Here is a 26,547-nt window from a genome sequence, read left to right on the forward strand (position 1 = left end):
TGGTATTTATAAAGAGTCAGGGACTCTTTACAATTCTTATGAAATGATGGGTATTATAGAAAATGTACATCTATGCAGATAATCTAGACAGCTATTTGACAGTAAAGGTCAAAGCCTTCAATGACTGGGCATGGTAGCTTATGCCTGTAGTCCTAGCCCTCAGAAGGTAGAAATAGGAGGATGGAGAGTTTGAGGCTAACCTGGTGAGTTCAAAGTCATATTGGGCTACAAAGTGAGATTGTTTCAGAAACAAAAAGAAAGTAGCTGGGTACTGGTAACTCACACCTGTAATCTTAGCTATTCAGGAGGCTGAGATCCAAGGATTTCAGCTCAATGCCAGGGCTGGCAGGAAAGTCTGTGAGATTCTTCCAATTAACCACCAGAAAACCAAAAGTGGAGCTATGGTTCAAAGTGGTAGAGTGCTAGTCTTGAGCAAAAAAGCTCAGGGACAGTGGTCAGGCCTTTAGTTCAAATCCCATGATAAAAAGAAAGAATGAATGAATGAAGTGAAGGGAGAAGGATGAAGGAAGGAAGGGAAAGGAAAGGAAAACAAAGCAAAACCAAGCAAGGACTGGGGCATAGATCAATAGAGGAGTATTTTTCTAGCATGCATAAGGTCCTGAGCTTGATACCAAACACTGAAATAAAAAGCCTATAATTATGTGTTCAGTAATCTCACTTCCACAAATAAATTATAAGAAAAAAAATTACTCCACAAGTAATGTGTTATCTTACCAAAAATCTGGGAAACAGTCTAGATACCCAAGGATTATGAAATTTGATGTGCTAATATGTTCCAGAAAATGATACAATCTTTAATAACTATTATTCAAGATCCATACATTGAATGCATAGCATTGAACTCAGGGCCTCATGCTGCCACGTGGCTTTTTTTTTACTCACAGCTGACGTGCTACTCTTTGAGCCATATCTCCACGTCTGGCTTTTTGCTGGTTAATTGGAGAGAAGAGTCTCCTTGATAGGTCTGCTTGGGCTGGCTTTGAATTTAAATTCTCAGATCTCAGCCTTCTGAGTAGCTAGGATTACAGGTGTGAGCCACAGGTGCCTGGCATTCAGTGCTTCTCTTTAGTACCTGCTCGCTTCCTTTTCCGTCACTTCTGAGGGAGTAGAGACTACGTCTGCTCCAACTGCTATCTCTGTCCACTTGGCAGGGAGGCCCCTTCAATCTGTTCTCCATTCACACGCAGGTGCCTTACCAAGTCTGGAGGGATCCTACCTGAGAGCTTCCCTACCCTCCTACACTCCCTAAGTAGAGAACTCCATTGTGAGAGGTAGATGGAGAAAGGATGGGAGCAGGAGGGAGATAAGGCAGGATGATGGAAAGGAAGTTAAGAAGGGGCCATTAGAAGAAAACTCTCTGGTGAGCTGGAGGTGACAAGTTACCCAGGACTATGGTGGTCAGTGCTCAGGTCTTTCCCATACCAATTTCAACTTTGAAAGGACCCAGAATCAAAACATCATGTAAAGCAGGGTACCTGTAATCCTAGCTACTCAGGAGGCTGAGATCTGGGGATCACGATTTCAAGCCAACCCCAGGCTGGAAGGTCTATTGAGACTCTTATCTCCAATTAACCAACAATAAACTGGAAGTGGAGCTGTGGCTCAAGTGGTAGAGCACTCAGCCCTGAGCACAAAAGCTCAGGGACAGTGCCCAGGCCTGGAGATCAAGCCCCCGGACTGGAACATAGATACACAAAAATAACTTAAAGAAATCAGATCACCACCCACAGAGGATTGGCAGATCGTGGTTTAAAGGGTGAATCTGGCCTTAGAAGTCCACCCTGCACATCTGGCACCCCAAACTTGGCCTCTTCTCAGCACAGGCCCAGAATAAGCCAGCCCTCTTCTGTGAGAGAGGGGCTGCTAGGTGCATACACTGTCTCACCCAGTGTCCAAGTACTGTTCGTGTCGGGGAACTTTATGCCACCTTCTATCCAGGTGGGCAGGTTCCTGGCCCGGCTCAGTTGGGGTGGGGGAGGGAGTCCTGCTTACCTAGAGAGGAGGTGTAGAGATCTACACCAGTAGAGAAGGATGAGTCTTTGGAGAGGCTAGATGTAGACCTTGCAGAATGGCTCCCTTCACTCGTATCCAAACGAACTGGAGGCTGGAAAGGAAAGATGTGGTCTCAGAGGCCCCCATTTTGAGGTCACCTTCCTCGCCTTGGCCCTGACCTCTGACAACAATGGCTTCAAGGAAGGTCCACAGGAGGGGGGAGGCCTCCCTCTCAGACCAGCATCTGTCCATTTCCTGATTTTGTGCCAACAAGATTCTGTGGCCAGGCTGCATTCACATTTGCCCATGAGCTTGGCTCAAAGTCCCTGGCCATCTGGTGGACATACCCGGAACTGGCCGAAGTCGGCGTAGCTGGGGTCATAGGTCTTATGGTGGGCTTCCAGCAGAATGGCTATGATATGCTGCTGTTCCTCCGACAGCTTGGGCCGTAGGCTGTCTTTCAAGGCCTCTTCCTCCTTCCGCTTCAGGATCATCTCACGTTTGCGCTGCACCTCCTCATCTGTCAGGATGACTGTGGGGGTGGGGAGGGAGGCCAAGAAGGGGGAATTGGAAGAACTGAGCTGTAAAAACCTTCCCTGTAAAAACCTTTCTCTACTGGCTGTCTCCTCACACTCCCTGGGTACCCTGAGGTTCCAGGAGGCTCCTATGTTCCCCCACTTATAGGGAATATTGGTTTGTTGTTGTTTTTCATCCATCCATCCATCCATTTGTGCTAGTATCGGGATTTCAATTTAGGGCCTCAAACTCTTGCTTAAGCTTTTTTTTTTTTCTGCTCAAGGCTGGAGTTGTACCATTTGACCCACACCTCCACTTCTAGCTTTTTGGTGGTTCATTGGAGATAAGAGACTCATGGACTTTCCTGCCTAGTCTGGCTTTGAACCAGGATCCTCAGATCTCAGCCTCCTGAGTAGCTAAAATTACAGGGGTGAGCCACCAATGCCTGGCAAATAGTGGGTTTCCTATGAAGAAAAGACAGATGTAGAAAAAAGAAAAAAGAGTTTAAGAAGCAGGATGGCCTGGCAGGAGGCTTTTTTTTTTTTTTTTGCCAGTCCTGGGGCTTGAACTCAAGCGCTGGGTGCTATCCCTGAGCCTCTCTGTGTTCAAAGCTAGCTAGCACTCCACATTCAGTCTTTTCTGAATAATTTATTGGAGATAAGAGTTTCATGGACTTTCCTTCCTGGGCTGGCTTTGAGTCGCAATCCTCAGATCTCAACCTCCTAAGTAGCTAGGTTTACAAGCATGAGCACCGATGCCCAACTAAAGTTTCCTTCTTGTTCCTTCCCCTATAAAGAATGCATGTGTGAGTGTGTCCATGAACACATATATGTGTAATTGTATTTGTACACATACATTTGTGCATGTGTGCATGCATGTGTAAGTATGGGAGCAATAACATCTATCTCAAAGGACCATCTGATTTGAGAACTAGATGTACACCTGGCTTAGATCTGTGATCCTCACATCTCAGCCTCCTGTACAGACATGGGCCACTGGTGCCTGGCTCAAGGAAGGTTTTGTGTCTTCTCGGAGCTCCTACAGTCTAGCATTCCATTACTCTCATCTAGAACCCTTTCTCTGAGTGGGTGATAGACCATGGGAGACCCTCTCCTCCATGCAGGTCTGTGCAGGGGTTCCTGTGGAAGTAGTATCTGCTACAATGTGTTGGGGAGCTGCCTGGAAGGTGGGGTTGGAACAGGGGTGCCTGGCATGACAACTGGGCAAACAGACCTTCTGGCCAGGGCTTGCAGCGCCTGATGGCAGGAGTGGGCACTGGGGCTCTCAGCCTGTACCTACTTGCTCTGTGCTGGAGCTGCCAGGGCATCTGCCCACAGAACTGGGGCGTTTCACAAGGCCATGGAAAAGAACCACAAGTCCAGGTGTCAAGAAAAGCCCATTGGCCCAGGCCTCTCAAGGAAGGTAGGGGGAGGGGGATGAGAGAAGCCATTAGGGTAGGGGTGAAGGAGAGCCCCTGGTGAGTGGGAATAAACACCCTGAGCCAAAGGCCTAGCAGGGAAGAGCGATTGAGGGCGAAAGATGGAGTGTTCCCTTCCATGACACCAGGTAAGCCCTACCAAGAGGAGGGCCGAGAGGAGGCCACGCCCATGACTGACTCACCTGCTTCAGGAGCTGCCAACCCTCCACCCACAGAGGGTGTCTGCTCAGACCCTAAGAGGTCACACAGCGTGGGGGGAAAAGGAGCAGAGAACTTCCCAGGGAAAGGCAAGGGTGGAAGGTCCCGGCTGGGGGAAACCAAGCTTAGCTGTCTGGTCTTTCCTGCTCAGTTGAGGAGTGGGCAGAGCTGGTGATGAAAGGATCTGGAGAAGGCCGGTTCTGCCCATCACACCGTGAGCTTATTTCTGTCAGTCACAATGGCCTGCTTCTGAGCCTTGCTCACGTTGGGAGCCCCCAAAGTAAGCTATGCTATTTTTCTTTTTTCTTTTTGGAGCTATGGGAGTCCTGGAGCTTGAACTCAGGGCCTGGGCACTCTACCACTTGAGCCCCAGCTCCACTTCTGGCTTTTCTGGTGGTTCACTGGAGATACGAGTCTCACAGACTTTCCTGCCTGGGCTGGCTTTGAACTGTGATCCCCAGATCCCAGCCTCCTGAGAACCTAGGATTATAGGGGTGAGCCACTAGTGCCTGGCTCTGTTTTCCTATTTGTATTTTTAAAGTTTCTTGTCTCCTCATTGCTTACTATGCCCAAACCAGAGTGAAGGCTCAAGATTATCCATGGTTTGGCTTCTTCCTAACTCTAGTCTCACTTCTCAGCATCCTTGGGCACAGCTTCTGTTCTAGGGATCTGGGCCTTACTGACAGTGAAGATGACTCTCTCAAATATCACATTGCCAGCTGTGTGTCCTCTCCCTAACATCTATACCAGACCTATCCCTTCTTTAGTGGCCAGATGGTCGCCCTCTTTTGCCATAAAGTCATTTTTGGGGTTTTGTTGTTGTTGCTATATTGGAACTTGAACTCAGGGCCTGGGAGCTGTCCCTGAGCTTTGTTGCTCAAGGCTAATGCTTTACCACTTTGAACCATCACATCACTTCCAGTTTTCTGGTGGTTAATTGGAGATATAGAGGGCCTCCTGCCCAAGCTGGTCTTGAATGTGATCCTCAGATCTCAGCCTCCTGAGTAGCTAGGATTATAGGCATGAGCCACTGGAGCCTGGCTAAGTCTTCCACTCTTTAAGCCTACAGTGAGAACTTAAAAAGATCTGTGCACTACACCATAAATTACTTAAGGCCAAAGGTCATGTCATAATTCTTGACCTTCCTCCACAGCCCAGGAGGTTCATGATCACAAAGCTGGCCTTATAGTCTAATACCAAATATCAAGCGTATCAATGCAGATTGTACCTCCATATGCAAGTCCTTGTCCTTGGCTAATGAAAGGGCATTGAGGAGTGCTCCAGGGTGCTTAAACCCTGCAATGTTGCCCTGAATGGCACACATGCCATGTCAGGCTACTGAGTAACTAAACACATTACCTCTTTTTTACCCCTGTGCCTGTCCTGGGGCTTGAAATCAACATCTGAGCACTGTCCTTTATCTTTTTTTTGCCTAAAGCTAGTGCTCTACCACTTGAACTGCAGCTCCACTTTCAACTTTTTGGTGATTTACTGGAGACACGAGTCTCACAGACTTTCTTGCTTGGTCTGGCTTCAAACTGTGATCCTCTCAGATCTCAGCCTCCTGAGTAGCTAGGATTATAGGTGTGAGCCATCAGGGCCCAGCCTGTAGATACTTTTTGTACACTGACTCATATATACTTACTCCTTATTATAAATCCTTAAGGCAAGGGCTCTTATTGACCCTATTTTACAGATGGGGGACTTGAGGTCAGAAAGGCCACATGTCTTGCTCAGAGTCACACAGCTAACATGGTAACTGGTTCAGGCATCACTAGCCACAATGCTATCTACCTCTGATTATAACAGTTATGGCACTCAGTGGCAGGGTGGCCACCAGCCTCAGAGCTGGAACTCACAACATGCTGCAGTGTCTCTGGAGAGTGTGAAGAATGAGAGTAGTAGTAAAGTTTGTCAATAATTGAATTTAAAAAGACAAAGAAAGCTGGGTGCCCTCACACCTGTTATCCTAGCTACTCAGGAGGCTGAGATCTGAGGATTACAGCTTGAATTTAGCCCGGGCAATGAAGAAAGTCTGTGAGACTCTTATCTCCAATTAACCACAAATAAGCCAGAAGTGGAGCTGTAGCTCAAGTTGTAGAACATTAGCCTTGAGTGATAAAGCTAAGGGACAGTGCTCAGACACCGAGTTCAAACCCCAGTACTAGCACAAACAAACAAAACCCAGCCCACCACAAAAACAAAGAAGATACCAGGTTCACATCACAGCACCTTTTACAGTCACTCGCATCAAATAGCCAACACCCCTGTGTGAAGACTGGAATGACGGCAGAGAACCACTGATTCCTTGCTGGGTGCCCAGTCCAGAAACATCCATCAAAGTGATATTGATTAGATATGGACTAAGCCATACATCTCTTACATAGGAAGATGTGACTGTGATTTATCAAATAATGTGCTTAAAGGAGTTATTAATTTCTGCTCCTTAGGAAGCAGACAGACCTCTGTCCATGATGAAATCTGATACCATCAACTTAATTTGTTCCATTACTGGGTTCCCCTTCTGGAACCCAGCTTTTACAAATGATGAGACACTGCTCTCTGTGCTAGGCTAGGCCTTAGAGACAGCATACGGGGCTGGGGATCAGCGAGCATCTATGATCAGTGAGCTCTCAGAATTCTGAGCCAAGGTCTCCAGGCCCAGATAGCAAGCAAGGCTGAGCAGGATCTATTTGAGGATAGCCTGACTTCAGGACAGTGGAAAGAACTGGCCTTGTGGAGGTCTGATATCCCTCTCTCCTCCCTCCCTTTCTCCTTCCCTCCCTCCCTCTCCTCTTTCCCTTCCTTCCTTCCTTCCTTCCTTCCTTCCTTCCTTCCTTTCTTCCTTCCTTCCTTCCTTCCTTCCTTCCATCCTTCCTTCCTTCCTATTTTCTAGTGCCAGTCCTGGAGTTTAAACTCAGGACCTATGCACTGTCACTGAGCTTTTGTGCTTAGGGCTAGCACTCTACAACTTGTGCCCAGCTACACTTCCAGCTTTTTGGTGGTTAATTGGGGATAAAAGTCTCACAGACTTTCCTGCCCGAGCTGGCAGATCTCAGATCTCAGATCCTCAGATCTCAGCCTCCTGTGTAGCTAGGATTATAGGCAAGAGCCATTGGCACTTGGCTGTTCTGGCATTCCTATTCTAATTGAAACTCAAGGCTTGGTATCTCCTGCCCTGGTGACAGGAGAGCAGGCAGGGAGGACAGGGTCACAGAGTTCCATGGAGCCAAGGTACAAAACGAATCTGGCGATGGGCAGTTACTTCTGGCTGAATGTCTCTACCATGTGGTATGGTGCTCCTGGGAAAGGGCCCCTATCCCAAACACAGCACCTAGGCCTCATGTTGCTCCTTTCCATGGATATTGTCATCCTGTGGGGACTCAAAGGGGTCTGGGAGGGACATGAGTAGAATTCTAGTTCCAGCCTCTCTCCAACTTGCTCTCTTACCCCAATCTCAGATGATCCGTGTATTCTTTCTATATTCTAGGCTAATAGGGCAAGCTCTGCCTAGAGACAGGCCAGGGGCTTCTGGGACATCAGCAAGGTTGACCATAACTCCTGGGACAGCACTTTACTATGCCCAGCAGTGTAACTACCTCCACCTTCTCCACCACCACCTCCTCCTCTTCCTCTTCCTCCTCCTCCTTCTTCTTTTGGAAGGGGACATCCTGGGACTTGAACTCTGGGCCTAGGCGCTCTCCCTGAGCTTTCTGTGCTCAAGTAACTGTTCTACCACTTGAGCCACAGATCCACTTTGAGCATGAGTCTCACAGAATTTTCTGCCCCGGATGGCTTGGAACTGAGATCCTCAGATCTCAGCCTCCTGAGTAGCCAGGATTACAGGTGTGAGCCACTGGCACCTGGCTCCATGCCATTCTTGGATGGCTGAAGTCTCAGAACCCCAGGCTCCCTGCCCCAAAGAGTACACTGCTTCCCAGAGGGAGGACAGGGGTTACATCATACCTTGTTTGTGCCCACCTGAGTACACTCCACACACACACACTGCAGGCCCCAGCAAAAATGTGCGTGGAGCCTCACAAGGCGCCAAGCCTCGGGCCTCCCTGTTCTCTTCTCCAGCATAAACACAGGATTGGGGTGGGGCAGAGACTGGGTGGGAACCACTGGCATGTCCAGGCCTGCCTGCATGCTCTGTGGGGAGGGGGGAGGGGAAGAAGGAGGGCCTGGAAACACCTTCCAAGGCTGCCAGTGTTGTCTGGAGAGACAAGATAAAAGAGTGAAGAGCTTTCATCAAGACTCTGATAGGGGGATCCAAGGTGGAGGGCCTCCACTGTGCTGCTGATTCTCAGCTATGGCCAAGGGAAACATTTCCTATTCCATAAACCTTGGCCTATGACTTTGCTCCTGCCACAGGTGGAATCTATCCTCTGCGTATTTCATCCTCGAATAGTCCCACAGACAGAAGGAGGGGTGCTTAAATCTGAGCCCCTTCTGGAGATCCTGAGGATCATAGCTTGGAAGAATGGACTCTGTCCTAGGGCTGTAGGGGGGTCTGAGTGCAAACTCCGAACAGCAGCTGTCAGGGGAGGTAGAGTAGGGTAGGGCAGGGATGGCTGTACAGAGGACTTCCTGCCCAGGTTGGCCCAGGGCCCTGGCTCCAGCATCTTGTGAATTCAGTGGCTTCCCTGGTTACCAAAGAACAGTACTAACTTCAGAGTCAGATGCAAAGTCCAAGGCTTATTGGTAACGTGGGTCAGAATATTCCTGAAGGGCTGGGAATGTGGCTTAGTGGTAGAGTGCTTGCCTAGCATGCATGAAGCCCTGGGTTCCATTCCTCAATACCACAAAAATAGAAAAGGCTGGAAGTGACACTGTGGCTCAAGTGGTAGAGTGCTAGCCTTGTGCAAAAGAAGCTCAGGGACAGTGCCCAGGTCCTGAGTTCAAGCCCCAGGACTGGCAAAAAGGAAAAAAAAAATAAAAGAATGTTCCTGAAAATCTGTTACTTTTGCCAAGTGCTGATAGCTCACACCTGTAATCCTAGCAGTTCAGGAAGCTGAGATCGTGGTTCAAAGCCAGCTGGAGCAGGAAAACACCATGAAACTCCTATCTTCAATTAACCACCAAAAAAACCCCAAACAAACTGGAAATAGAAGAATAGAGCTATGGCTCAAGTGGTAGAGTGCTAACCTTGAGCACAAAAATTCAGGGACAGCACCCAGGCCCTGCGTTCAAGCCTTCCCATACAAAGCCTTCCCTAAACCCCAGCCCAACCCTGACTCTTACCCACACCCCCAGATACTCACACTCTTTCATCATGCCAATGTCCACACAGCGTTTGAGTCGACAGGCCTGGCAGTGGCGCCGATTGTCTTTGGTGATGCGACAGTCCCCATTGAAGGGACAGGTGAACAGTGCCTTCCGTTTCATGCTACGACTGTAGAGAGAGCACATGTCCTGAATTGGGTCATTGACCTTCTGGATCCGTGGCCTTGACTATGAACAGCTTACCAGGGTGGTAACCATAGTAACCTGTCCATGAGCCCCTTGATCTCTGTTTCCCCCATAGTGGGTGGCAGGCCCAGCCTGACCCTAGATCACCCTGTGAACCCCTGTGAACCCTGTTGCCCTGTACAGGGCTGGGTGCACCTGTGGGTTCCTCCTCAGTTTATTGCTCATTCAAGTTCCATGACTGCTTTTACATACTTTTACAGTCCCTTCTTCTCCTCCCCTCTTTAAAATTCCACAGGAAATATACCAAGTACATTTTCCTGGTAGAGTTTTCTGATATACTGAAATGTACAGTATTCTAGAAATGCTTTCAATGAGAGGCAAGAATACTAGTCTCAACTTTCAGTCTTCTAGAGTCCAGAACAATCTGCAACTCAGGGATGGATAGGTACACTGATACGTGGATAAAGGAGAAAATACCCAAGGCCAAACCATAGCTCTAGCTGTCTAGGAAGAGAAGAAGAGAAGAAGCCTGATGAGCCAGTGGGAAACTGAGATCTGGCCTTGACTCCCTTCCCTTCTTTTCCCTTCCCTCCCCTCCACTCCCTTCCCCTCCTCTCCCCTCCTCCTCCTCCTCTTCTTTTTCCTCTTATTTCTTTGTGCTAGGCTTGAACTCAGGGCCTGGTCATTGTCCTTGAGCTTCCTTGCTCAAGGATAACACTCTATAACTTGAACCACAGTTCCACTTCCAGATTTTTTGTTGGTTAATTGGAGATAAGAGTCTCTGGGAAGCCAGGCGCTGGTGGCTCATGCCTGTAATCCTAGCTACTCAGGAGGCTGAAATCTGAGGATCACCGTTTAAAGCCAGACAGAGCAAGGAAAGTCTGAGAGACTCTTATCTCCAATTAACCACCAGAAAACTGGAAGTGGCACTGTGGCTCAAGTAGTAGAGTGCTTGCCTTGAGCTGAAGAGCTGAGGGACAGTCTTCAATCCCAGAGTTCAAGCCTCATGACTGACAAAAAAAAAAAAAAAAAGAATCTCATGGATTTTCCTGCCCTGACTGGCTTCCAATCAAGATCCTCAGATCTCAGCCTCCTAAATAGCAGAGACTACAGGCGTGAGCCATTAGTGCTTGGCTTTTTTTTTTTTTTCCTGAGACAAGATTTCAGTATATAGTCCAACTTGACCTTGGCTTTCTGAAAGGCAGCAAAGCAAGGGCTCTGTGAAAACCGAAACCTACAAAAACAGTTCTTAGCTAGGAAGGTAGCACCCCACCCTCTAGTCCACGTATAACTACATGGTGTGTGTGTGTTTGCACATTTGTGTGTGTGCATGGGTGTGCATGTGTATAGTGTAGCATATGCATGCATGTCCCTGCATGTGCAAACTTAAGGATTCACTTGCCTAATTCCATGTTCTTCTTTACTGCCAGCACCCCATGAGAACTTTGGGAGGCTACATGGAGAACATCACCTTCAAGGTGCCTTTCTGGCAGCTTCTCACCATCCCTGCCCTAGAAGCTCCCGGCATTCTTCCAGCTCTAGTTATCTTCCCAAAGGAGCTAACAAGACTTAGCTCAGGAAAGACAGTAGCAGATAACTTTTTCCATGAGGAACAGCATCTTTAGAGCCAAATTCCCCTCTACCTCTTTTCTCCCTGAGTTGAGTGAGACCTCATCCTCTCCAGATACAGACACTGGCTATGAATTTTAGTGAAAAGTGACTTGCAGGGCCCTGGTGATTCGTGCCTGGAAATTTAGCTACTTAGGAGACTGAGATCTTAGGATTGTGGTTCAAAAAGCCAAACAAGCAAAGAAATAAACCACCAAAAAGCCAGAAGTGGAACTGTGGTTCAGTAGTAGAGGGCCAGCATTGAGTGAAAAAGCTAAGGGACAGTTGCCTGAGTTCAAGCTCTAGTACACGGCTCATGCCTGTCATCCTAGCTACGCAAGAGACTGAGAGTGATCGTGTTAAGGTTTGAGCTCAATTCCGGTAAAAAGTTTAGAATACTCCAACTTAGACATATAGGAAGTATGAATAGGATGATGGACAAAAAGTGATGCCTTTCTGAAAAATAATGAAAATGATAAGGACTGGGGACATGGCTCAAGCAGTAAGGGAGTTTGCCTAGCAAGAGTAAGGCTTTGAATTCAAACCTCAGTCTTGCCTTAAAACAACAACAACAACAACAAAAAACCAACACCCAAACACTGCTTCTGTTACTGGAACAATGGGATAAAGGACAATCATACTCTTTAGTCAACACACAGATGGAGACCAGAGGGAGCTGGCCCACTTGATCCTGAAAATGAGACTTGAAGAAGGTCCTGCAGCAGCTGCAGGCAATCAAAGACTCCTGGGTCACTTGAGTCTTGGGTCCACAAGTGTCTCCTCATTTAATAGTAGGGGCCACTGAGGTTAAGAAACTTAGCAATAGGGCAGAAATGAAAGCTCTCAGGTCTGGAAGTCTTAGGGATCCAGAGGCTCTGCTTTTAACTTGCTTTCAACTTTGGAACTCAATGCAGTGAAGCCCCTGGGTAAATAGCCCCAGGCAGAGGCCCATGAGTACAGCTCAAGGCTGAGGGGGGTCCCAGCAGGTAGAGGAAGTAGCTGCAGTTGACCTTGGTTGTGGTCTCCCCATCTGATGACCCTCTTTACCCAAGGGGCAACAGCAGACTTGGGGTTGTGTAGGGGAGGGAGTGAACACCAAATCTATCCTGGCTAAAGCCTAGACTTGCCCCAATTGCCCAGAGAGAGACTGGTGAGCCTTTTCTGCCATCATGGAAATGAACGCCTTTCCCCTCGCCACCTCCATCACAGGCCCAATCTTTTCCTGAGAGACAGCAGACTATGAAAGCTCGTGGGATGTGTTAGAGCTCCCCAGATGTGGTCACCACAGACACATCTGTCTATTCCAGAACGTGGGCTGGGTGCCCCTCCCTTCTTCCTCTCCTTCCCCTGCGGTTCTTGAGGATTCGTCACCTGTTACCACAAATGCCCACAATTCTCTAAACCTACCCGAAGACCAGAAGTTTCTAATTCAGAGCAAACTCTCATTTCCTTTTTTTCCCCCAGGCATTTAAGCCTGAGGGGCTGCTCTTTCCTCCTACTGCAGTCTTGGCTGGCTCAGAACTCTTCCTGTGAAGCAAGCCTTCAGTGTCCCAGGTACCAAACAGAGCTAAGATGATGCCCTGAGTCCAATAGCATGGCCAGCAACACCCGCCAAAGCCTTAAGCAGTGTCCAGTGTCCAGTGGGGCCAAGCTCTTCCTGAGGCTCAGGAGAGGGTCCCAAGTCCCTTCTGAGACCCCATCTGTCATTCCTGAGACCCCCCCAGGAGGGGGCCCTCAGGGCACTTTACAGCCTCAACAGGTTTTTTCAGAAGGAGCTGCTGTTGACTTCTAGGTAAGCCTGGCAGCCTTCCCACTACAACTTTTTTTTTTTCTTCAGAAAAGAGATTTAGGAGCTTTACCACCTTTTCCACTTATTAAAAAATGCTTTCTCCTATTATTTGACATCTGAAGCCCAATTTCAGGCTTCCATATAAGAGAGGTTGCAGATATCCATTGGCTCAACTATATCTGGCAACAGGAATAGGTGGGTTTGGGGCTGGGAAGGTGGCTCAGTGGTAGAGCGCTTGCCGTGCAAGCATGAAGCTCTGGGCTCGATTCCTCAGCACCACATAAGCAAAAAGAAAAAAGCCGGAAGTGACGCTGTGGCTCAAGTGGTAGAGCACTAGCCTTGAGCTGAAGAGCTGAGGGACAGTGTCCAGGCCCAGAGTTCAGGCTCCACGACCGGACCCCCCCAAAAAAAATACTTGTGGCAACACACAAGTTATATACTTATAAACACAACATCAAATGAAACAGGATACACATACTAAAACCTAGAAATAAATTTCCTACAGGAATAGGTAGGTTTGGAGTCAGAATACAATAAAAAAAATTAAAAACATAGAGTTGAATTAAAAGTAAATACTTGAAGCTGGTACTGATGGCTTATGCCTGTAATCCTAGCTACTCAGGAGACTGAGATCTGAGGACTGAGGTTCAAAGCCAGGAAAGTTTGTGAGACTCTTTTATCTCCAACTGATACCAAAAAGCCATATGTAGAGGTGTTTCTCAAGTGGTAGAGTGCCACTTTGCACAAAAAGGTCAAGTAAGAGCAAATGGTCTTAAGTTCAAGCCCTAGGACCAGGACCAAACACCATTTTTTTTTTTTTTTTTTTTTTTTTTTTGCCAATCCTGGGGCTTGAACTCAGGGCATGGGCACTGTCCCAGAGCTTCTTTTTGCTCAAGGCTAGCACTCTATCACTTGAGCCACAGAACCACTTCTGGCCTTTTCTGTGGTACTGAGAAATGGAGCCCAGGGCCTCATGCAGGCTAGGCAAGCATTCTACCACTTAGCCACATTCCTAGCCCCAACACCAAAATTTGAAGGTAGAAATCCTAGTGTTCTTGCTTTCATTGTATGAGATTAGTATGAAGCTCCAGAGTATTGCAAAGGAGAAGAGATGATAGAAGCGGAGGAAACCAGAACAGAGACAGAAGAGAAAAAGGAGGAGGAAGAGAGTAAAGTCCTGAGCTCTTTCTGGAGCCAGGCACTGACTCTCACAGCACTACCACTTTAGCCATAGCGCCACTTCTGTTTTTGTTTTCTTATTTTTTTTTTGCTAGTTAATTGGAAATTAGCTATTCATAGACTTGGCTGCCCGGACTGACTTTGAACTATTAGCAAGGATTACCAGTATAAAGTACCAGCACCTGGCTTGGAGCTTTAAAATTATTATTTGAAAATACAAATAATCCACTCTTCCCAGGGCCTCTAAATACAGAATCAGAGGAAGGGGCTGGTGAGGGGGAGGGTGGAGACACCTGACACTCAGGGTAGTGGTAAGCAGTCAGGTTGAGCCCTCAGGAAGCTCATTTGCTCCAACAGCCAATGCCAGGGCCTTCCCAGAACCTGGACCTCAATCCCAGGGACTTCAGCCATGTCTGCTCCAATATGTTTCCTGGGCCACAGGTCTTCTTGACTTCAAGACCAATTTCCTCCACTCCCTCCCTCCTAAAAGCATTTCTACACATATGGCTATCATCTAGTCTCTGCCCACAAAGAGTCAAGGCAGCCAGGCCACCCAACCCTGGCTCTGTGCTTTATCTTGAAGACCTATACCCTACCCCACCTTCCTCCCAAAGCTAATTGCCTGTGAGCTGGTTTGGTGTTCTGAGAAACAAGAGCCTTGGAATTCTAAGGGAGCCCAATGTCTTTGCTGTTCTCTGAGCCTGAACCCTGTCATCCTCTGGATGGTTGGCAATTATACCCTAGCTCAGGAAAAGGGCCAGGGGTGGTGCAACCATGCTAAATATAGACACCATTTCTAGAAAGCCAGGGGTGAGAGAGGACATTTACTGATTCTCATGCCAGAGACCAATTCATCAAAATATGAAAGAGACAAGAAGTTCACAAAAGCATCAAGTGCCAGGGGCTAGGGGCTCAAGTCTGGGACAGTAAAGCTCTGGTCAAAAATGGGGACCTCTATGGGGCTGGGAAGGTGGCTCAGTGGTAAAGCACTTGCCTTGCATGCCTGAGGCCCTGGGTTCTATTCCTCAGCATCACATAAGAAAAAAGAAAAAAGCCGGAAGTGGCACTGTGGCTCAAGTGGTAGAGCGCTAGCCTTGAGCTGAAGAGCTGAGGGACAGCTCCCAGGCCCAGAGTTCAGGTCCACGACTGGATCCGCCCCCCACCCCAAATATTGCCCAATAAGTGAGGCACTGGCAGCTCACACCTGTAAACCTAGCTACTCATGAGGCTGAAATCTGAGGATCATGGTTTAAAGTGTGCTCAGGCAAGAAAGTCCACAAAAGTGTCTTCCCAAATAACCAGCAAAAAGCTGGGAGTGGAGCTGTTACTCAAGTACCAGAGTGCCGGCTTTGAGCCAAAAAGCTCAGAGACAGCTCCCAGGTTCTGAATTCAAGCCCCAGTAGTGGCGTCACAAAAAAAGAAAAATGAAAAAAAAAAAAAAAGGAGGAGAGGGGAGCAAAGAAAGGAAAGAATCCTCAGGGTACACTGAGAATGAATTTAAATAAAGGATCCAAGATTAGAGTGTTAAATCCTAAAGAAACAAGAACAATGACCAAAAGAAACATACTATCTTCATATCATTGCAGCTGCCCCCTGCCCCCCTACCCCCACTGTTTGTTTTTTGTCAATTGCGGGGCTTGAACTTTGGGCCTGGGTGCTGTCCCTGAGCATTTTTTTTTGGTCAAGGCGAGTGCTTTACCACTTTGAGCCACAGCGCCACTTCCAATTTTCTGGTGGTTAATTGGATATAAGAGTCTCATAGACTTTCTTGCCTGGGCTGGCTTTGAACCATGATCCTCAGATCTCAGCCTCCTAAGCAGCTAGGATTACAAGTTTCTCCACATTATTCTTGGGCCATCCATAGACAACCACACTTATGCTCTTTCATCCACATCCCAGGACATCTGTGGAGGGAGACCAGTTGACCTGGCCAAAGTTCTGTCCAGCAACAATGACTTCCTGGTGAGTCATTTACTTGTGGCCCTAGAGTGCCCTAGGTGGCTGCTCCTCCCATGATTTCTATTTACTCTAGTGAAGTTAATTGGCTGGACATTTGCCCCATTTTTCTGCTTCCCTTCACATCAGAATTCTTAGAAGAGCTACAAATATCAGCTGAGTGATCTTCCTGAAAGCCAGAACATTCCTCATGTTCCTGCATCCTCACTAGCCTGTGTTTTACTCCTTCTGTCCTTCGCAAGACCCATAATTAACAAACTCCCTGCAGACTGAGGGGCCAGCAAACAAAAACACTGACTCCACACTGTCCCTTTTATCTTAGAGCCTGCAGCACACAGATTCCCAATGTCTCCCCTCCTCTCTCTCCTCCCTTCTCCTCCCCTCTCCTCCCCTCCTTTATCCTCCTCCATTCCCTCTCCAGTCCTCTTCTCTGTTCTTCTTTCCTCTTTTTCAGTCCCCTCCCCTTGCCTCTTGTCCTCTCCTCTTGTTCTTTCCAATCCTCTACCCTCTCCTCCCTCTTCCTTTCTTCCTTCCTTTCTCTTCCTCCTTTTCTCTTCCTCCCCTCTCTACCTCCCTCCCTCCCTCCCTCCCTCCCTCCCTCCCTTCCTTCCTCCCTTCCTCCCCTTCCTTCCTTTCTTTTCTAGGGATGAACCTAAAGGACTTGACAAGCTAGGCAAATAGTCTACCACTGACTTACATATTCAGTGTTAACCAGTCATCTGTAAGACATCATCATTAGATTTGTTCTCTTTGCAAAAGGAGTCTCTCTGATACTCTTTTCTGTCATTTATACCTTTCCTTTTATATTGGACCTTATACAACATTATCCATGATGAGAGAAACACTAAGATACATAAATATGGGTCAGAGCATTCACTATGTCTAATACACATTACATAAATTTTACATATTACATATGAGCTAATATCTATATATTTATATATTAAATAATTGTTTTAATATATACAAATGGAAATATATGTATATAACTATACATATGTATGTATTATATACTTGTGCATTTATACATATATGTATATATGCTGTGTATACACATATATATCATATATATGATATATTTGTATATCTTTAGTTTGTAGTCAATCTAAATATTTTTCTCCTCTAGCCCTTACTTATTATGCTCTGATTGTTAACATATAGCCAAAAAGTTCTGACAACCTACACATCACTTGTGCAGACTTTTATTTCACACTGGAAATACCATCTTTCTCAGATGATATCCATATACAGAACAGCAGAAGCAGATGCAACATGAACTTGCTTTTGGGAATTGACCCACAGTGGTCTCTAATTCCTGGCTGTAGATCAATAGAACTGTGGTCCAACCTTTGTCACCCTTCAATTTCATTTCTGGTCACCCTTTGGTTTGAGTCTTGGACTTGCTCAGATGACCATAACTAGCCCCCAGAGAAGTTTAGTTTTATCTCAGGAGCCAAACAGAATACTCATGGTCAGACAGGATGACCTGTCCCCAGGGTTTGTAAAAGAGTCCATGAAATATCACTATAACAAAACTCTGAAAACTGCTGTGACAGAGTTGAGGGTGCTTCTTGAGAGCCAGGACTTGGCAAAAACATTTCTGGTCTCCAGAGGAAATTACTTCCTGGGATCAAAATTGCACAAACAAACAGATGTAAGTAGCTAAGTGCCAGTAGCTGACACCTGTAATCCTAGCTACTTACGAGTCTGGTATCTGAGGATCAGCGTACTCAGGAGGCTAAGATCTGAGGATCAAGGATCCAGACTGGGCAGGAAAGTCCATGAGACTCCAGTTAACCAGCAAAAAGCCAGAAGGAGAGCTGTGGCTCAGGTGGTAGAGCACCAGCTTTGAACTAAAATGCTGAGGGACAGTGCCCAGACCTTGAGTTTAAGCCCTGGTACTTGCACACACAAATATAATCATACACACTCCAAAAACAAAAACAAGAGAACAAACAAAAAACAGGTAAAAGGGGCAAGAATCTTCAAGTAATTATCAATACCAGACTAAAATGAAAAATAAATAAATAAAATTTGGATGAAGAAAAGGAGAAGACAGCAGAGGAAAGAAGAGGAGAACTGATATAGATAATAGATTCTTATTCACAGTAGTTATAATCTATATAAATCACTGTGAACATTGGATTTACAAATACTGGACCTTTGCTCTTGAGGGAAATAAAGTTTATGCTCCTAAGGAACTGAGGTCAAGGAAGAAAAAACATTTGAGTCCTTATCTTGGGATTCATTTCACCTAACATCAACTTATCTGACCGTTTCTGCTTGACTCAGACATATACTAGTTATTGCAAATAAGGGAAACCATAGGACCTATGTTTCTTTGGGCCTGGCTTACTTCACTTAATATAATTTTTTTCCAAGTCTTTCCATTTCCTAACAAATGGGGCAATGTCATTCTTTCTGATGGAGCCATATAATTCCAAATAGGGATACAGGTGGACCCTTTGCAACAACGAGATGTATAAGACGTTATGTCGAAACATGAACTTTACAACTTTGGCGCAGGGGGAGGGGGAGTGGACTGGGGGGGGAGGGAAGATGGGAAGAGATGGTAAGGGGAAACAAAGGAGGAGGCAACAATGCTTGATAAGAAATGTACTCATTACCTTGCCCATGTAATTGTAACCCCTCTGTATGGTATTTTCACAATAAACAAAAAAAGAAAGTGAGGTCATAACATTTCTTTTGCAGGGGTGGGTTGGTTGTGAGTTTGAACTCAGGGCATGGTCACTCAAGACTAGCACTCTGCCACTTTGAGCCACAGCATCACTTCTGGTTTTGTGGTGGTTAATTGGAGAAAAGAGTTTCATGGAGTTTCAGCTCTCAGCCTCCTGAGTAGTTAGGATTACAGGTATGAGCCTACTGATGCCTAACGAGCCACCAGCACCAGCAGTCACAACATTTTTATCCACTGACAAATCCATAACACTGATTTATATATTTTTCTATCTAAAGACACTATATTTCATATGTATTGTTGATTTAGTTATCATTTGTTTTAATTTTTATTTTTGGCACCCCTGGATGGGCACAAAATATTGTTGATTTATTATTATTGAACTATTGAACAGTGAAGAGCACTAACATCTTGTGTCTGAATGAGCACTATAGCTCATATAAGACATACCATGGCTTTCTTTGCTTAAAAATACTAGAGTGAGCTGAACACCAGTGACTCACACCTGTAATCCTAGCTACTCAGCATGCTGATATCTGAGGATCATCGTTCAAAGCCAGCCTGGGCAGGGAAGTTCGTGAGACTTTTATTTCCAATTAACCAGCATAAAAACAGAACTATTATCTGTGACTCATATGATAGAGGGCCAGACTTAAACAAGGAAGAGTTTAAGACCCTGAGTTTAAGCCCCAGTACTAGCAAATAATAATAATAATAATAATAATAACAACAACAACAACAACAACAATAATAATAATAATAGATTGTGGCTCGATGCCTCACACCTTTAATCCTAGCTGGCTATTTAGGTGGTTGATCTGAGGATCAAGGTTCAAAGGCAAGCTGGGCAGACAAATTAATCAGCAAAAAGTTAGAAGTGATGGTGTGGATCAGTAGAGAACTAGCTGTGAGCAAAAAAGCCAAAGATAGTTTGGGACCCTGAGTTTCAGCTCCAGTACACACACACACACACACACACACACACACACACACACACACACACACACACACACACACACACACACACACACACACACACACACACACACACACACACACACACACACACACACACACACACACACACACACACACACACACACACACACACACACACACACACACACACCAGAATATTAGATAGTACTATGCTAAGCTCGGGAACCATTTAAGGAGTAAAATCACCAGCAACAATCTCAAAATTATCAGCACCCAAACAACAACAAACTACTGAGAAATTGATCTGTAGAATACAACCTGACAAGAAGCCACCTGAGGGCTCCATTCACAGAGCTGTACCCCAGGGGAAGAGGGAGCTGATTTGGGATAGGAACTTTATGAATGAACCAAACAGCCCCCAAAGCTATGGAAGATGTTTTGGCTGGTGCCGGGTGACATATAGACTTCTGGAGAGAATCTCCATTTTGGCAGCTCTTGATCTCATGTTCCTTGAGATCTGGCGAGGGAGGGACCGAAAGAAGCAGGCTGGGAGAGATTGAAGTGGTGGCCACAGAGATCTGTGTAAGACATTCATGTGATCAGTTAACTGAACACAGGAAGTCCAGGATGTCCAATTAATAAATGTACAGCTGCCACTCCATCCCACATACTTATTATGGGTTGTATGATGGGAAGCAAACCCTGATGTGTATGCCCAGACTCCTCTATTATCTCTCCAAAGGTAGTTTCCCCATTCCCAGGTCCTGGCAGGAAAGGGCCCAGAATTATCTGGCATCCAGGGCTCCAGCTCTGGAGCTCACACCCTATGCGAAGTGTGGGTTTCAGTCAGCCCTGAAGACCGACAGATGTGGCACCAGTACCTAGTGCCAGGAAGGCTGCTGGTCTGGTTCTCCAAGCTGGGAAGCAGCCTACCCAAAAGTCAAGGGCCCAGTTTGCTTGCACCAGGCCAAATAGGCAATTAGCACCCACAGAACCTTTGCTGTCCAGTGATTGCTCAAGCTATGAAACTTCAAGCTTACTAGTTCCTGGGTAGAGAGCAAGTAAGTTGGGAGCCCCTGAGATAGAGGAGAATCCCATACAATGGCCTGTACTCAGAGTCACCTTGATGCCCAGTTCAGACAGGAGCCAGAAAACTTTAGCATCCTCATTTTGGACTTGATTTTTGCTGTCTGTCTCTCTGTCTATCTCTCTTCTTTCCCCTTCCCTCCATCTCCTTTGTCTTTCTACTTCCCTCTCCCTCTCCTTCTCTCTCTGCTTGAGAGGCTTGAACTCAGGGGCTGGGTTCCATCCCCTAGCTTTTTTGATTCAAAGCTGGCACTCTACCACTTAAGCCACAGCTCTACTTCCAGCTTTCTGGTGGTTAATTGGAGGTAAGAGTCTCTTGGACTTTCCTGCCCAGGCTTGTTTTTGAACTATGATCCTCAGATCTCAGCCACGTTGAGTAGCTAGGATTACAGGCCTAAGTCACCAGCATTGGCTATTCTTGCTTCCCTTGATTTTTAGAGCCCTGTCCTCCTCTTTGCCACTGACAGTCTAGATTGGCACAAACTCTTTCTTGGATACTCTTTTCTCTTCCTCCAATATATGCCAAATGCTAATTTCTCATGGTTCCCAGTTCCATCCCATAATCCATCCCTTCTCTACCTTCTCTCCCTGGCTTGTGATGGGAAGGAAGAGAGGCTTGGGCCTCTCTAGTGCTCTCCCCACACTGTTAGCTCTTAAGATCCCAAGTTCACGTGAGAAGAAAAGAGGCTGGAGACACCAGCCCTGACTGACTAAACAGGAATTCTGGTAATTCCTGGCATGGCTTGGGCCATCTTTGGTTGCTGTTCAGACCTAGGGTAAGTAAGCCATGGGTGAAGTGCTGGGCCCAGAGTAGGCATAGTGACCCAGTCAGGAATGCACTCTCCCCTGCTCCAAGGCACAGTTTGGATTGGACAGGAACTCAAGCATTAAAGCCAAGTCCTGGGGCTTCCCCAAAGACCTATCTGACTGATAAGGACGCTTCCAGCATCTGTGGGGGAGGAAAATTGCTTGGAAGTATAGACACATGGGTTGGGCAAGGAATAAAGGACTAATTTTCTTTCTTTCTTTCTTTCTCTTTCTTTATTTCCTCCCTCTCTTCCTCCCTCCCTCTCTTCTTTCTTTCTTTCTTCCTTTCTTTCTCTCTTTCTTCCTTTTTTTCCCCTGTGTGTGTTGGTACTAAGGCTTGAACTCAGGGCCTGGATGCTGTCCTTTAGCTTTTTCACTCAAGGCTGGTGCTCTACCACTTGAGCCACAGCTCTACTTATAGCTTTTTCCTGGTTATTAGAGGTAAGAGTCTCATGGTCTTTTCTGCTTGGGCTGGTTCCAAACCATGATCCTCAGATCTCTGCCTTCTGCGTAGCTAAGATTACAGGTGTGAGCCACTGGCATCCCTCATGCCAAGGACTAGTGAGAAGAAACACAATCACCCCAGGAAAGCAGCTCCCAAGGGGGTCAGGGGAGCCATCTTCAGCTGAGAGGAGATGAAGAAGGCACTCCTGCCCAGGTGTTATTGCTCCTATTGGCTGTGAGGGTCACATGATCAACAGAAGCCCAGGAGTTCCCAAGGGAAAACTTTGTTTCTTCTTTCCTTGTTCCTCTTGGGGTGGAGCCTAGGAGGACTTACCGGAAGAAGCCTTTGCAGCCTTCACAGGTCATAGCATTGAAGTGAAAGCCTGTGGCTCGGTCTCCGCACACGCCACAGATCCGAGGTACATTCCGGTCAAAGTCACTGGGGTCAGGCAGGGAAGTGCTGGCTGCCATTGCCTCCATCCCTGCAAAGATAAAAGGTAGGCCACATCCAGGACCAAAGTCAATGGCAGGGCCACCTGGCATCTTCTGTATTACCCCTCTGCCACAGCCCCTGACAGCTTAGCCAAGCCTGGGGTTTAGGCTGTAGCCTGAGTTTACACCAGTGGCTGTGAATCATGCCTGTAATCCTAGCTACTCAGGAAGCTGAGATATGAGAATCACAGTTCAAAGCCAGCTTGTGCAGGGAAGTTCATGAGATACTTAACTTCAATTAACCACCAAAAAGCCAGAAATAAAGGTATGACTCAAATGGTAGAGCACTTGCCTTGAATGGAAAAGCCAAGGGACAGTGCCCAGGCCCAGAACCAACACAAAATATATGCATGCAATTATGCATACATACATACATACATACATAGATACCTTGTAGTTCATTGGTGATTCTAATATGCACATGAACCTCACTAGCTCTGCTCCATCTCAGGAGCAGATCTGACAGGCCAGAGCCTCTATCTTGTCCTGTATGTCATCCAAGAGGAAAATGGGAGCCTTCTAATGCCCAAACCTGAATCCTTTCTATTCCATGCCCTGTTCCTCACAGCCAGACAAGTCATAACTAAGGACTCTTGTCCCTGGTGTCCTGGCATCAAGGTAATGAAAATCTTTTCCTTCATTTTTTTGTGTTCAATTCAGTTTTTTAAAGTCTTTCTGAATAATGTGGATCATATATGTTTAATTATACATAATCATGTACAATTAATTGTCAGAGACAGGTTTGTTTGTTGTTGTTGTTTGTCAGTCATGGGGCTTGAACTCAGGACCTGGGCACTGTCCTTGGTCAGCCATCCTACCCAAGATAACTCCTACAAGTTTTCAGAACATAGAAGCATCTGAGACATGGGCAGGAATCCCACTGCCCATTAGCATTATAGGGTAATAGGTCAGTGGCTTAACCCAGGGTCAGCTCAGATGTTACGTCCCCAAGTCATCAGGATGTTGTACAGCATCTGGGTCATCCAAACTCCCCAACAGCCAGTGGATTTGGTGAAAAAAAAGAGAACTCAGAGCCTGGCACTGGTGGCTCATGTTTGTAATCCTAGCTACTCCAAAGGCTAAGATCTGAGGATCACGATTTAAAGCCCACTTGGGCAACAAAGTCATCCATAAGGCTCTTATCTCCTATTAATCAGCAAAAGTCTGGAAATGGAGCTGAGGCTCAAGTGGTAAAGTACCAGCCTTGAGTGAAGAAGCTAAGTCTTGAGTTCAAGTCCCAGTACTGGCATGGGAGATAGATAGATAGATAGATAGATAGATAGATAGATAGATAGATAGATAGATAGATAGATAGACAGACAGACAGACAGACACAGAAACAGAGAGATAGAGACAGGAGAGAATCAAAGAAATGGGAACGCCTCATTTCTCAACTCAATCCAACAAGCTCAGCCTCATTGGTCATGACATGACACAAGGGAGTTAGGACAATACAATACTATCACATGGCACAGTGTAATCCTTAACTTCAGGAAGTGGCCTGGCCTGAAGGGGAGAGCTCAAGCACTGGGGTAGGCTGGTCAGAAAGACTGGATCCCTATCCAGAGGCCCACAAGGGAAGCGGACCATTGTAAGGGGTCGGAGAGAGGATCCAGCCAAGCACTCAGGAGCAGAATCCAGATATGGAGAAGGGACCTAGGATTCTCAATATCTGAGAGCTGAAAGCTGCATGAGATACAAGCAAAGACTAAGGAGGGCAGGAGAAGGAGAAGGTGGGAGCTAGGAAACTTTGAACCTATAAGACAGCCCCATCGGATCCCAGCTCAAAGCCAGCAAAGTCCCTCTCTGAACTCTTATCCTAGCCTTCGTGCCTGTGGACCTCAGCTGTAGATTCTGGTGACACAGATCCTACACATGCAAGGACTCGGGTAGGACTCCCTGCCTTCCCCTCCTCTGTCCCATGACTTTCCCCCGTCCCTGGAAAGTAAGCCAGGAAAGGTGTGGTTGACAAGGACGGTGCACTTACCTGAAAGAGTAGGGGGCAGGTGAGTGGAACTCAAGGGTGCTCTACTGTGCTCTACCACAGATGTGTCCAAACAGAAGGATTCTGAAAGGTAGAAGATGAGACATTTTATCTAAAGCATCATTCCTCTATGGAGCCCAGCAAAACATAGGACACTCTTGCTAGGGACATCAGGTCCTAGATCAAGGACTCAACACTTGACAGAAGTTACTTCTTAGGTGTGTGTGTGTAGAACTGCCATGTCATTGCTGGCAGGAGTGTCTGGACAGGTGCCAAGCTTGGCTGTCCTTTGAGGTAGAAAGCAGCATGAAGTATGTGAGATGTGAGGGTGATAATCAGAACTGCAGATGCCAAGACCTTCGTCCTGCTCTTACAACCAGGATGTTGAGGGACTGGAGGAGTGTGTGTGTGTGTGTGTGTGTGTGTGTGTGTGTGTGTGTGTGTGTGTGTGTGTGTGTGTGTATGTGTGTGTGTGTGCTGGTCCTAGGGCTTGAACTCAGAGCCTAGATGCTTCCTTGAACTATTTTGCTCAAGGCTAGTGCTCTACCACTTGAGCCGCAGCTCCCCTTCCAGCTTTTTAGTGGTTCATTGGAGATAAGAGTCTCACAGACCATTCTGCCCAGGCTGGCTTTAAACTCCAGTCCTCAAACCTCAGCCTTCTGAGTAGCTAGGATTATAGACAGGAGCCACTGGTGCACAGATTGTAGAACAATTTTTCCCTTTAAAAATATTTTTATTGTTATTATAAAGGTGATATACAGAGAGATTACAATTACACAAGTCAGGTAAGAAGTACATTTCTTTTTGTCACTCTTCCCTCCCATTCTCCCAGTTTTTCCCTCCATTCCCACCCACAAGTTGTATAGTTCATTTTCAACATAGTATCTAGTAAGTACCACGGCTGCATTTGTTCCGCCTTTGTCCCGACATTTCTGAGCTCCTCCCTTGCTCTCCCAAAGACAGATAAATGAACAAACAAGACAAAAAGAAAAGAAAACAAAAACAGCAAGGAAGAAAAAAACAACCCTCTTGTTTCTATTTCCTGGAGTTCATGTGGGTAAGTACTATTTTATATGATGCACCTAGGCATTGTAGCTTTGTGGGAGAATCTCTTTCCAAAGAGGCCTGCTGTGCTCCCTGACCTGCCCTCAGATAGTAGGTACACTCTGGGAAGCAGAGGCATGGGCCACCCTGGCACATTGCTGAGACTGGGGAGGAGATGGCTGCCTCAGGCAGGATTGCACTGGAGCCTTGCAGGAGCTGGGTGCAGTGGGGTGCTGACTGGGACAGCAGTACAGGTCCCTGGCCTGTGTCTTTTTGAGGTGTCTTCGAAGGCAAGTGTCTGGGATCTCCTGTTTGTGTGTAGACACGGGGGAGGGAGGTGGAGCAGGTGCTGCAGGGTTACACACAGCAATGTATGGCTTTCTAACAAGATGTTTTCCTGCCGATTTTAGCTCTTTCCCAGACATGTTTAACGCCCCAGGCCTCAGCTAAGGCTGGGGAAGGGTTGATTTCCCAATCCAGCATGACAGCTCATCAGGTGGGACTGGCAAAATGTACCCACAAGACAGACAGACAGACAGACTTGCACACACACACACACAGGCACACACACACACACACACACACACACACACAGGCACACACACACACACACACACACTTCTCCCCTTCCCTGATGTCAATACAAGATGAGATGGGACATTATATATACATTTTTTTTTTCAGCTACCTGACCCTGAAACTTAGCAGAGGCCTTTAAGCCAAACCCAGGTAGGGAGGTCCAATCCTCCAGCTGTTGTTTCTCTTTAAAGACTCCTCTGTCTCTCTCTCTCAATCCCCCCTCACTCTGTCTCTCTGTCTCTCTGTCTCTGTTTCTATCTCTTTCTCCCTTTCGCTCTCTCTTTCGCTCTCTCTTTCGCTCTCTCTTTCGCTCTCTCTCTCTCTCTCTCTCTCTCTCTCTCTCTCTCTCTCTCTCTCTCTCTCTC

General features: G+C 46.7%; 1 protein-coding gene across 1 annotated transcript in view; it reads right to left on the reverse strand.

Annotated features, from left to right (window-relative positions):
* Window positions 1–26,547, reverse strand: part of Vdr (vitamin D receptor) — a 65,001-nt gene that overhangs the window by 15,332 nt on the left and 23,122 nt on the right. Inside the window, exons 3-7 of the mRNA XM_070039804.1 lie at window positions 24,563–24,643; window positions 22,418–22,565; window positions 9,430–9,560; window positions 2,361–2,545; window positions 2,014–2,125 (exon numbers count right to left, since the gene is read on the reverse strand). Coding sequence (XP_069895905.1) covers window positions 2,014–2,125; window positions 2,361–2,545; window positions 9,430–9,560; window positions 22,418–22,563 — 574 coding nt within the window. The 5' untranslated portion in view covers window positions 22,564–22,565; window positions 24,563–24,643. The remainder of the gene's footprint in view (window positions 1–2,013; window positions 2,126–2,360; window positions 2,546–9,429; window positions 9,561–22,417; window positions 22,566–24,562; window positions 24,644–26,547) is intronic.

This window comes from Dipodomys merriami, unplaced genomic scaffold, assembly GCF_024711535.1.
Source record: "Dipodomys merriami isolate MVZ:Mamm:240054 unplaced genomic scaffold, mDipMer1.0.p SCAF_10, whole genome shotgun sequence".
NCBI classification, from domain to species: Eukaryota; Metazoa; Chordata; class Mammalia; order Rodentia; family Heteromyidae; genus Dipodomys; species Dipodomys merriami.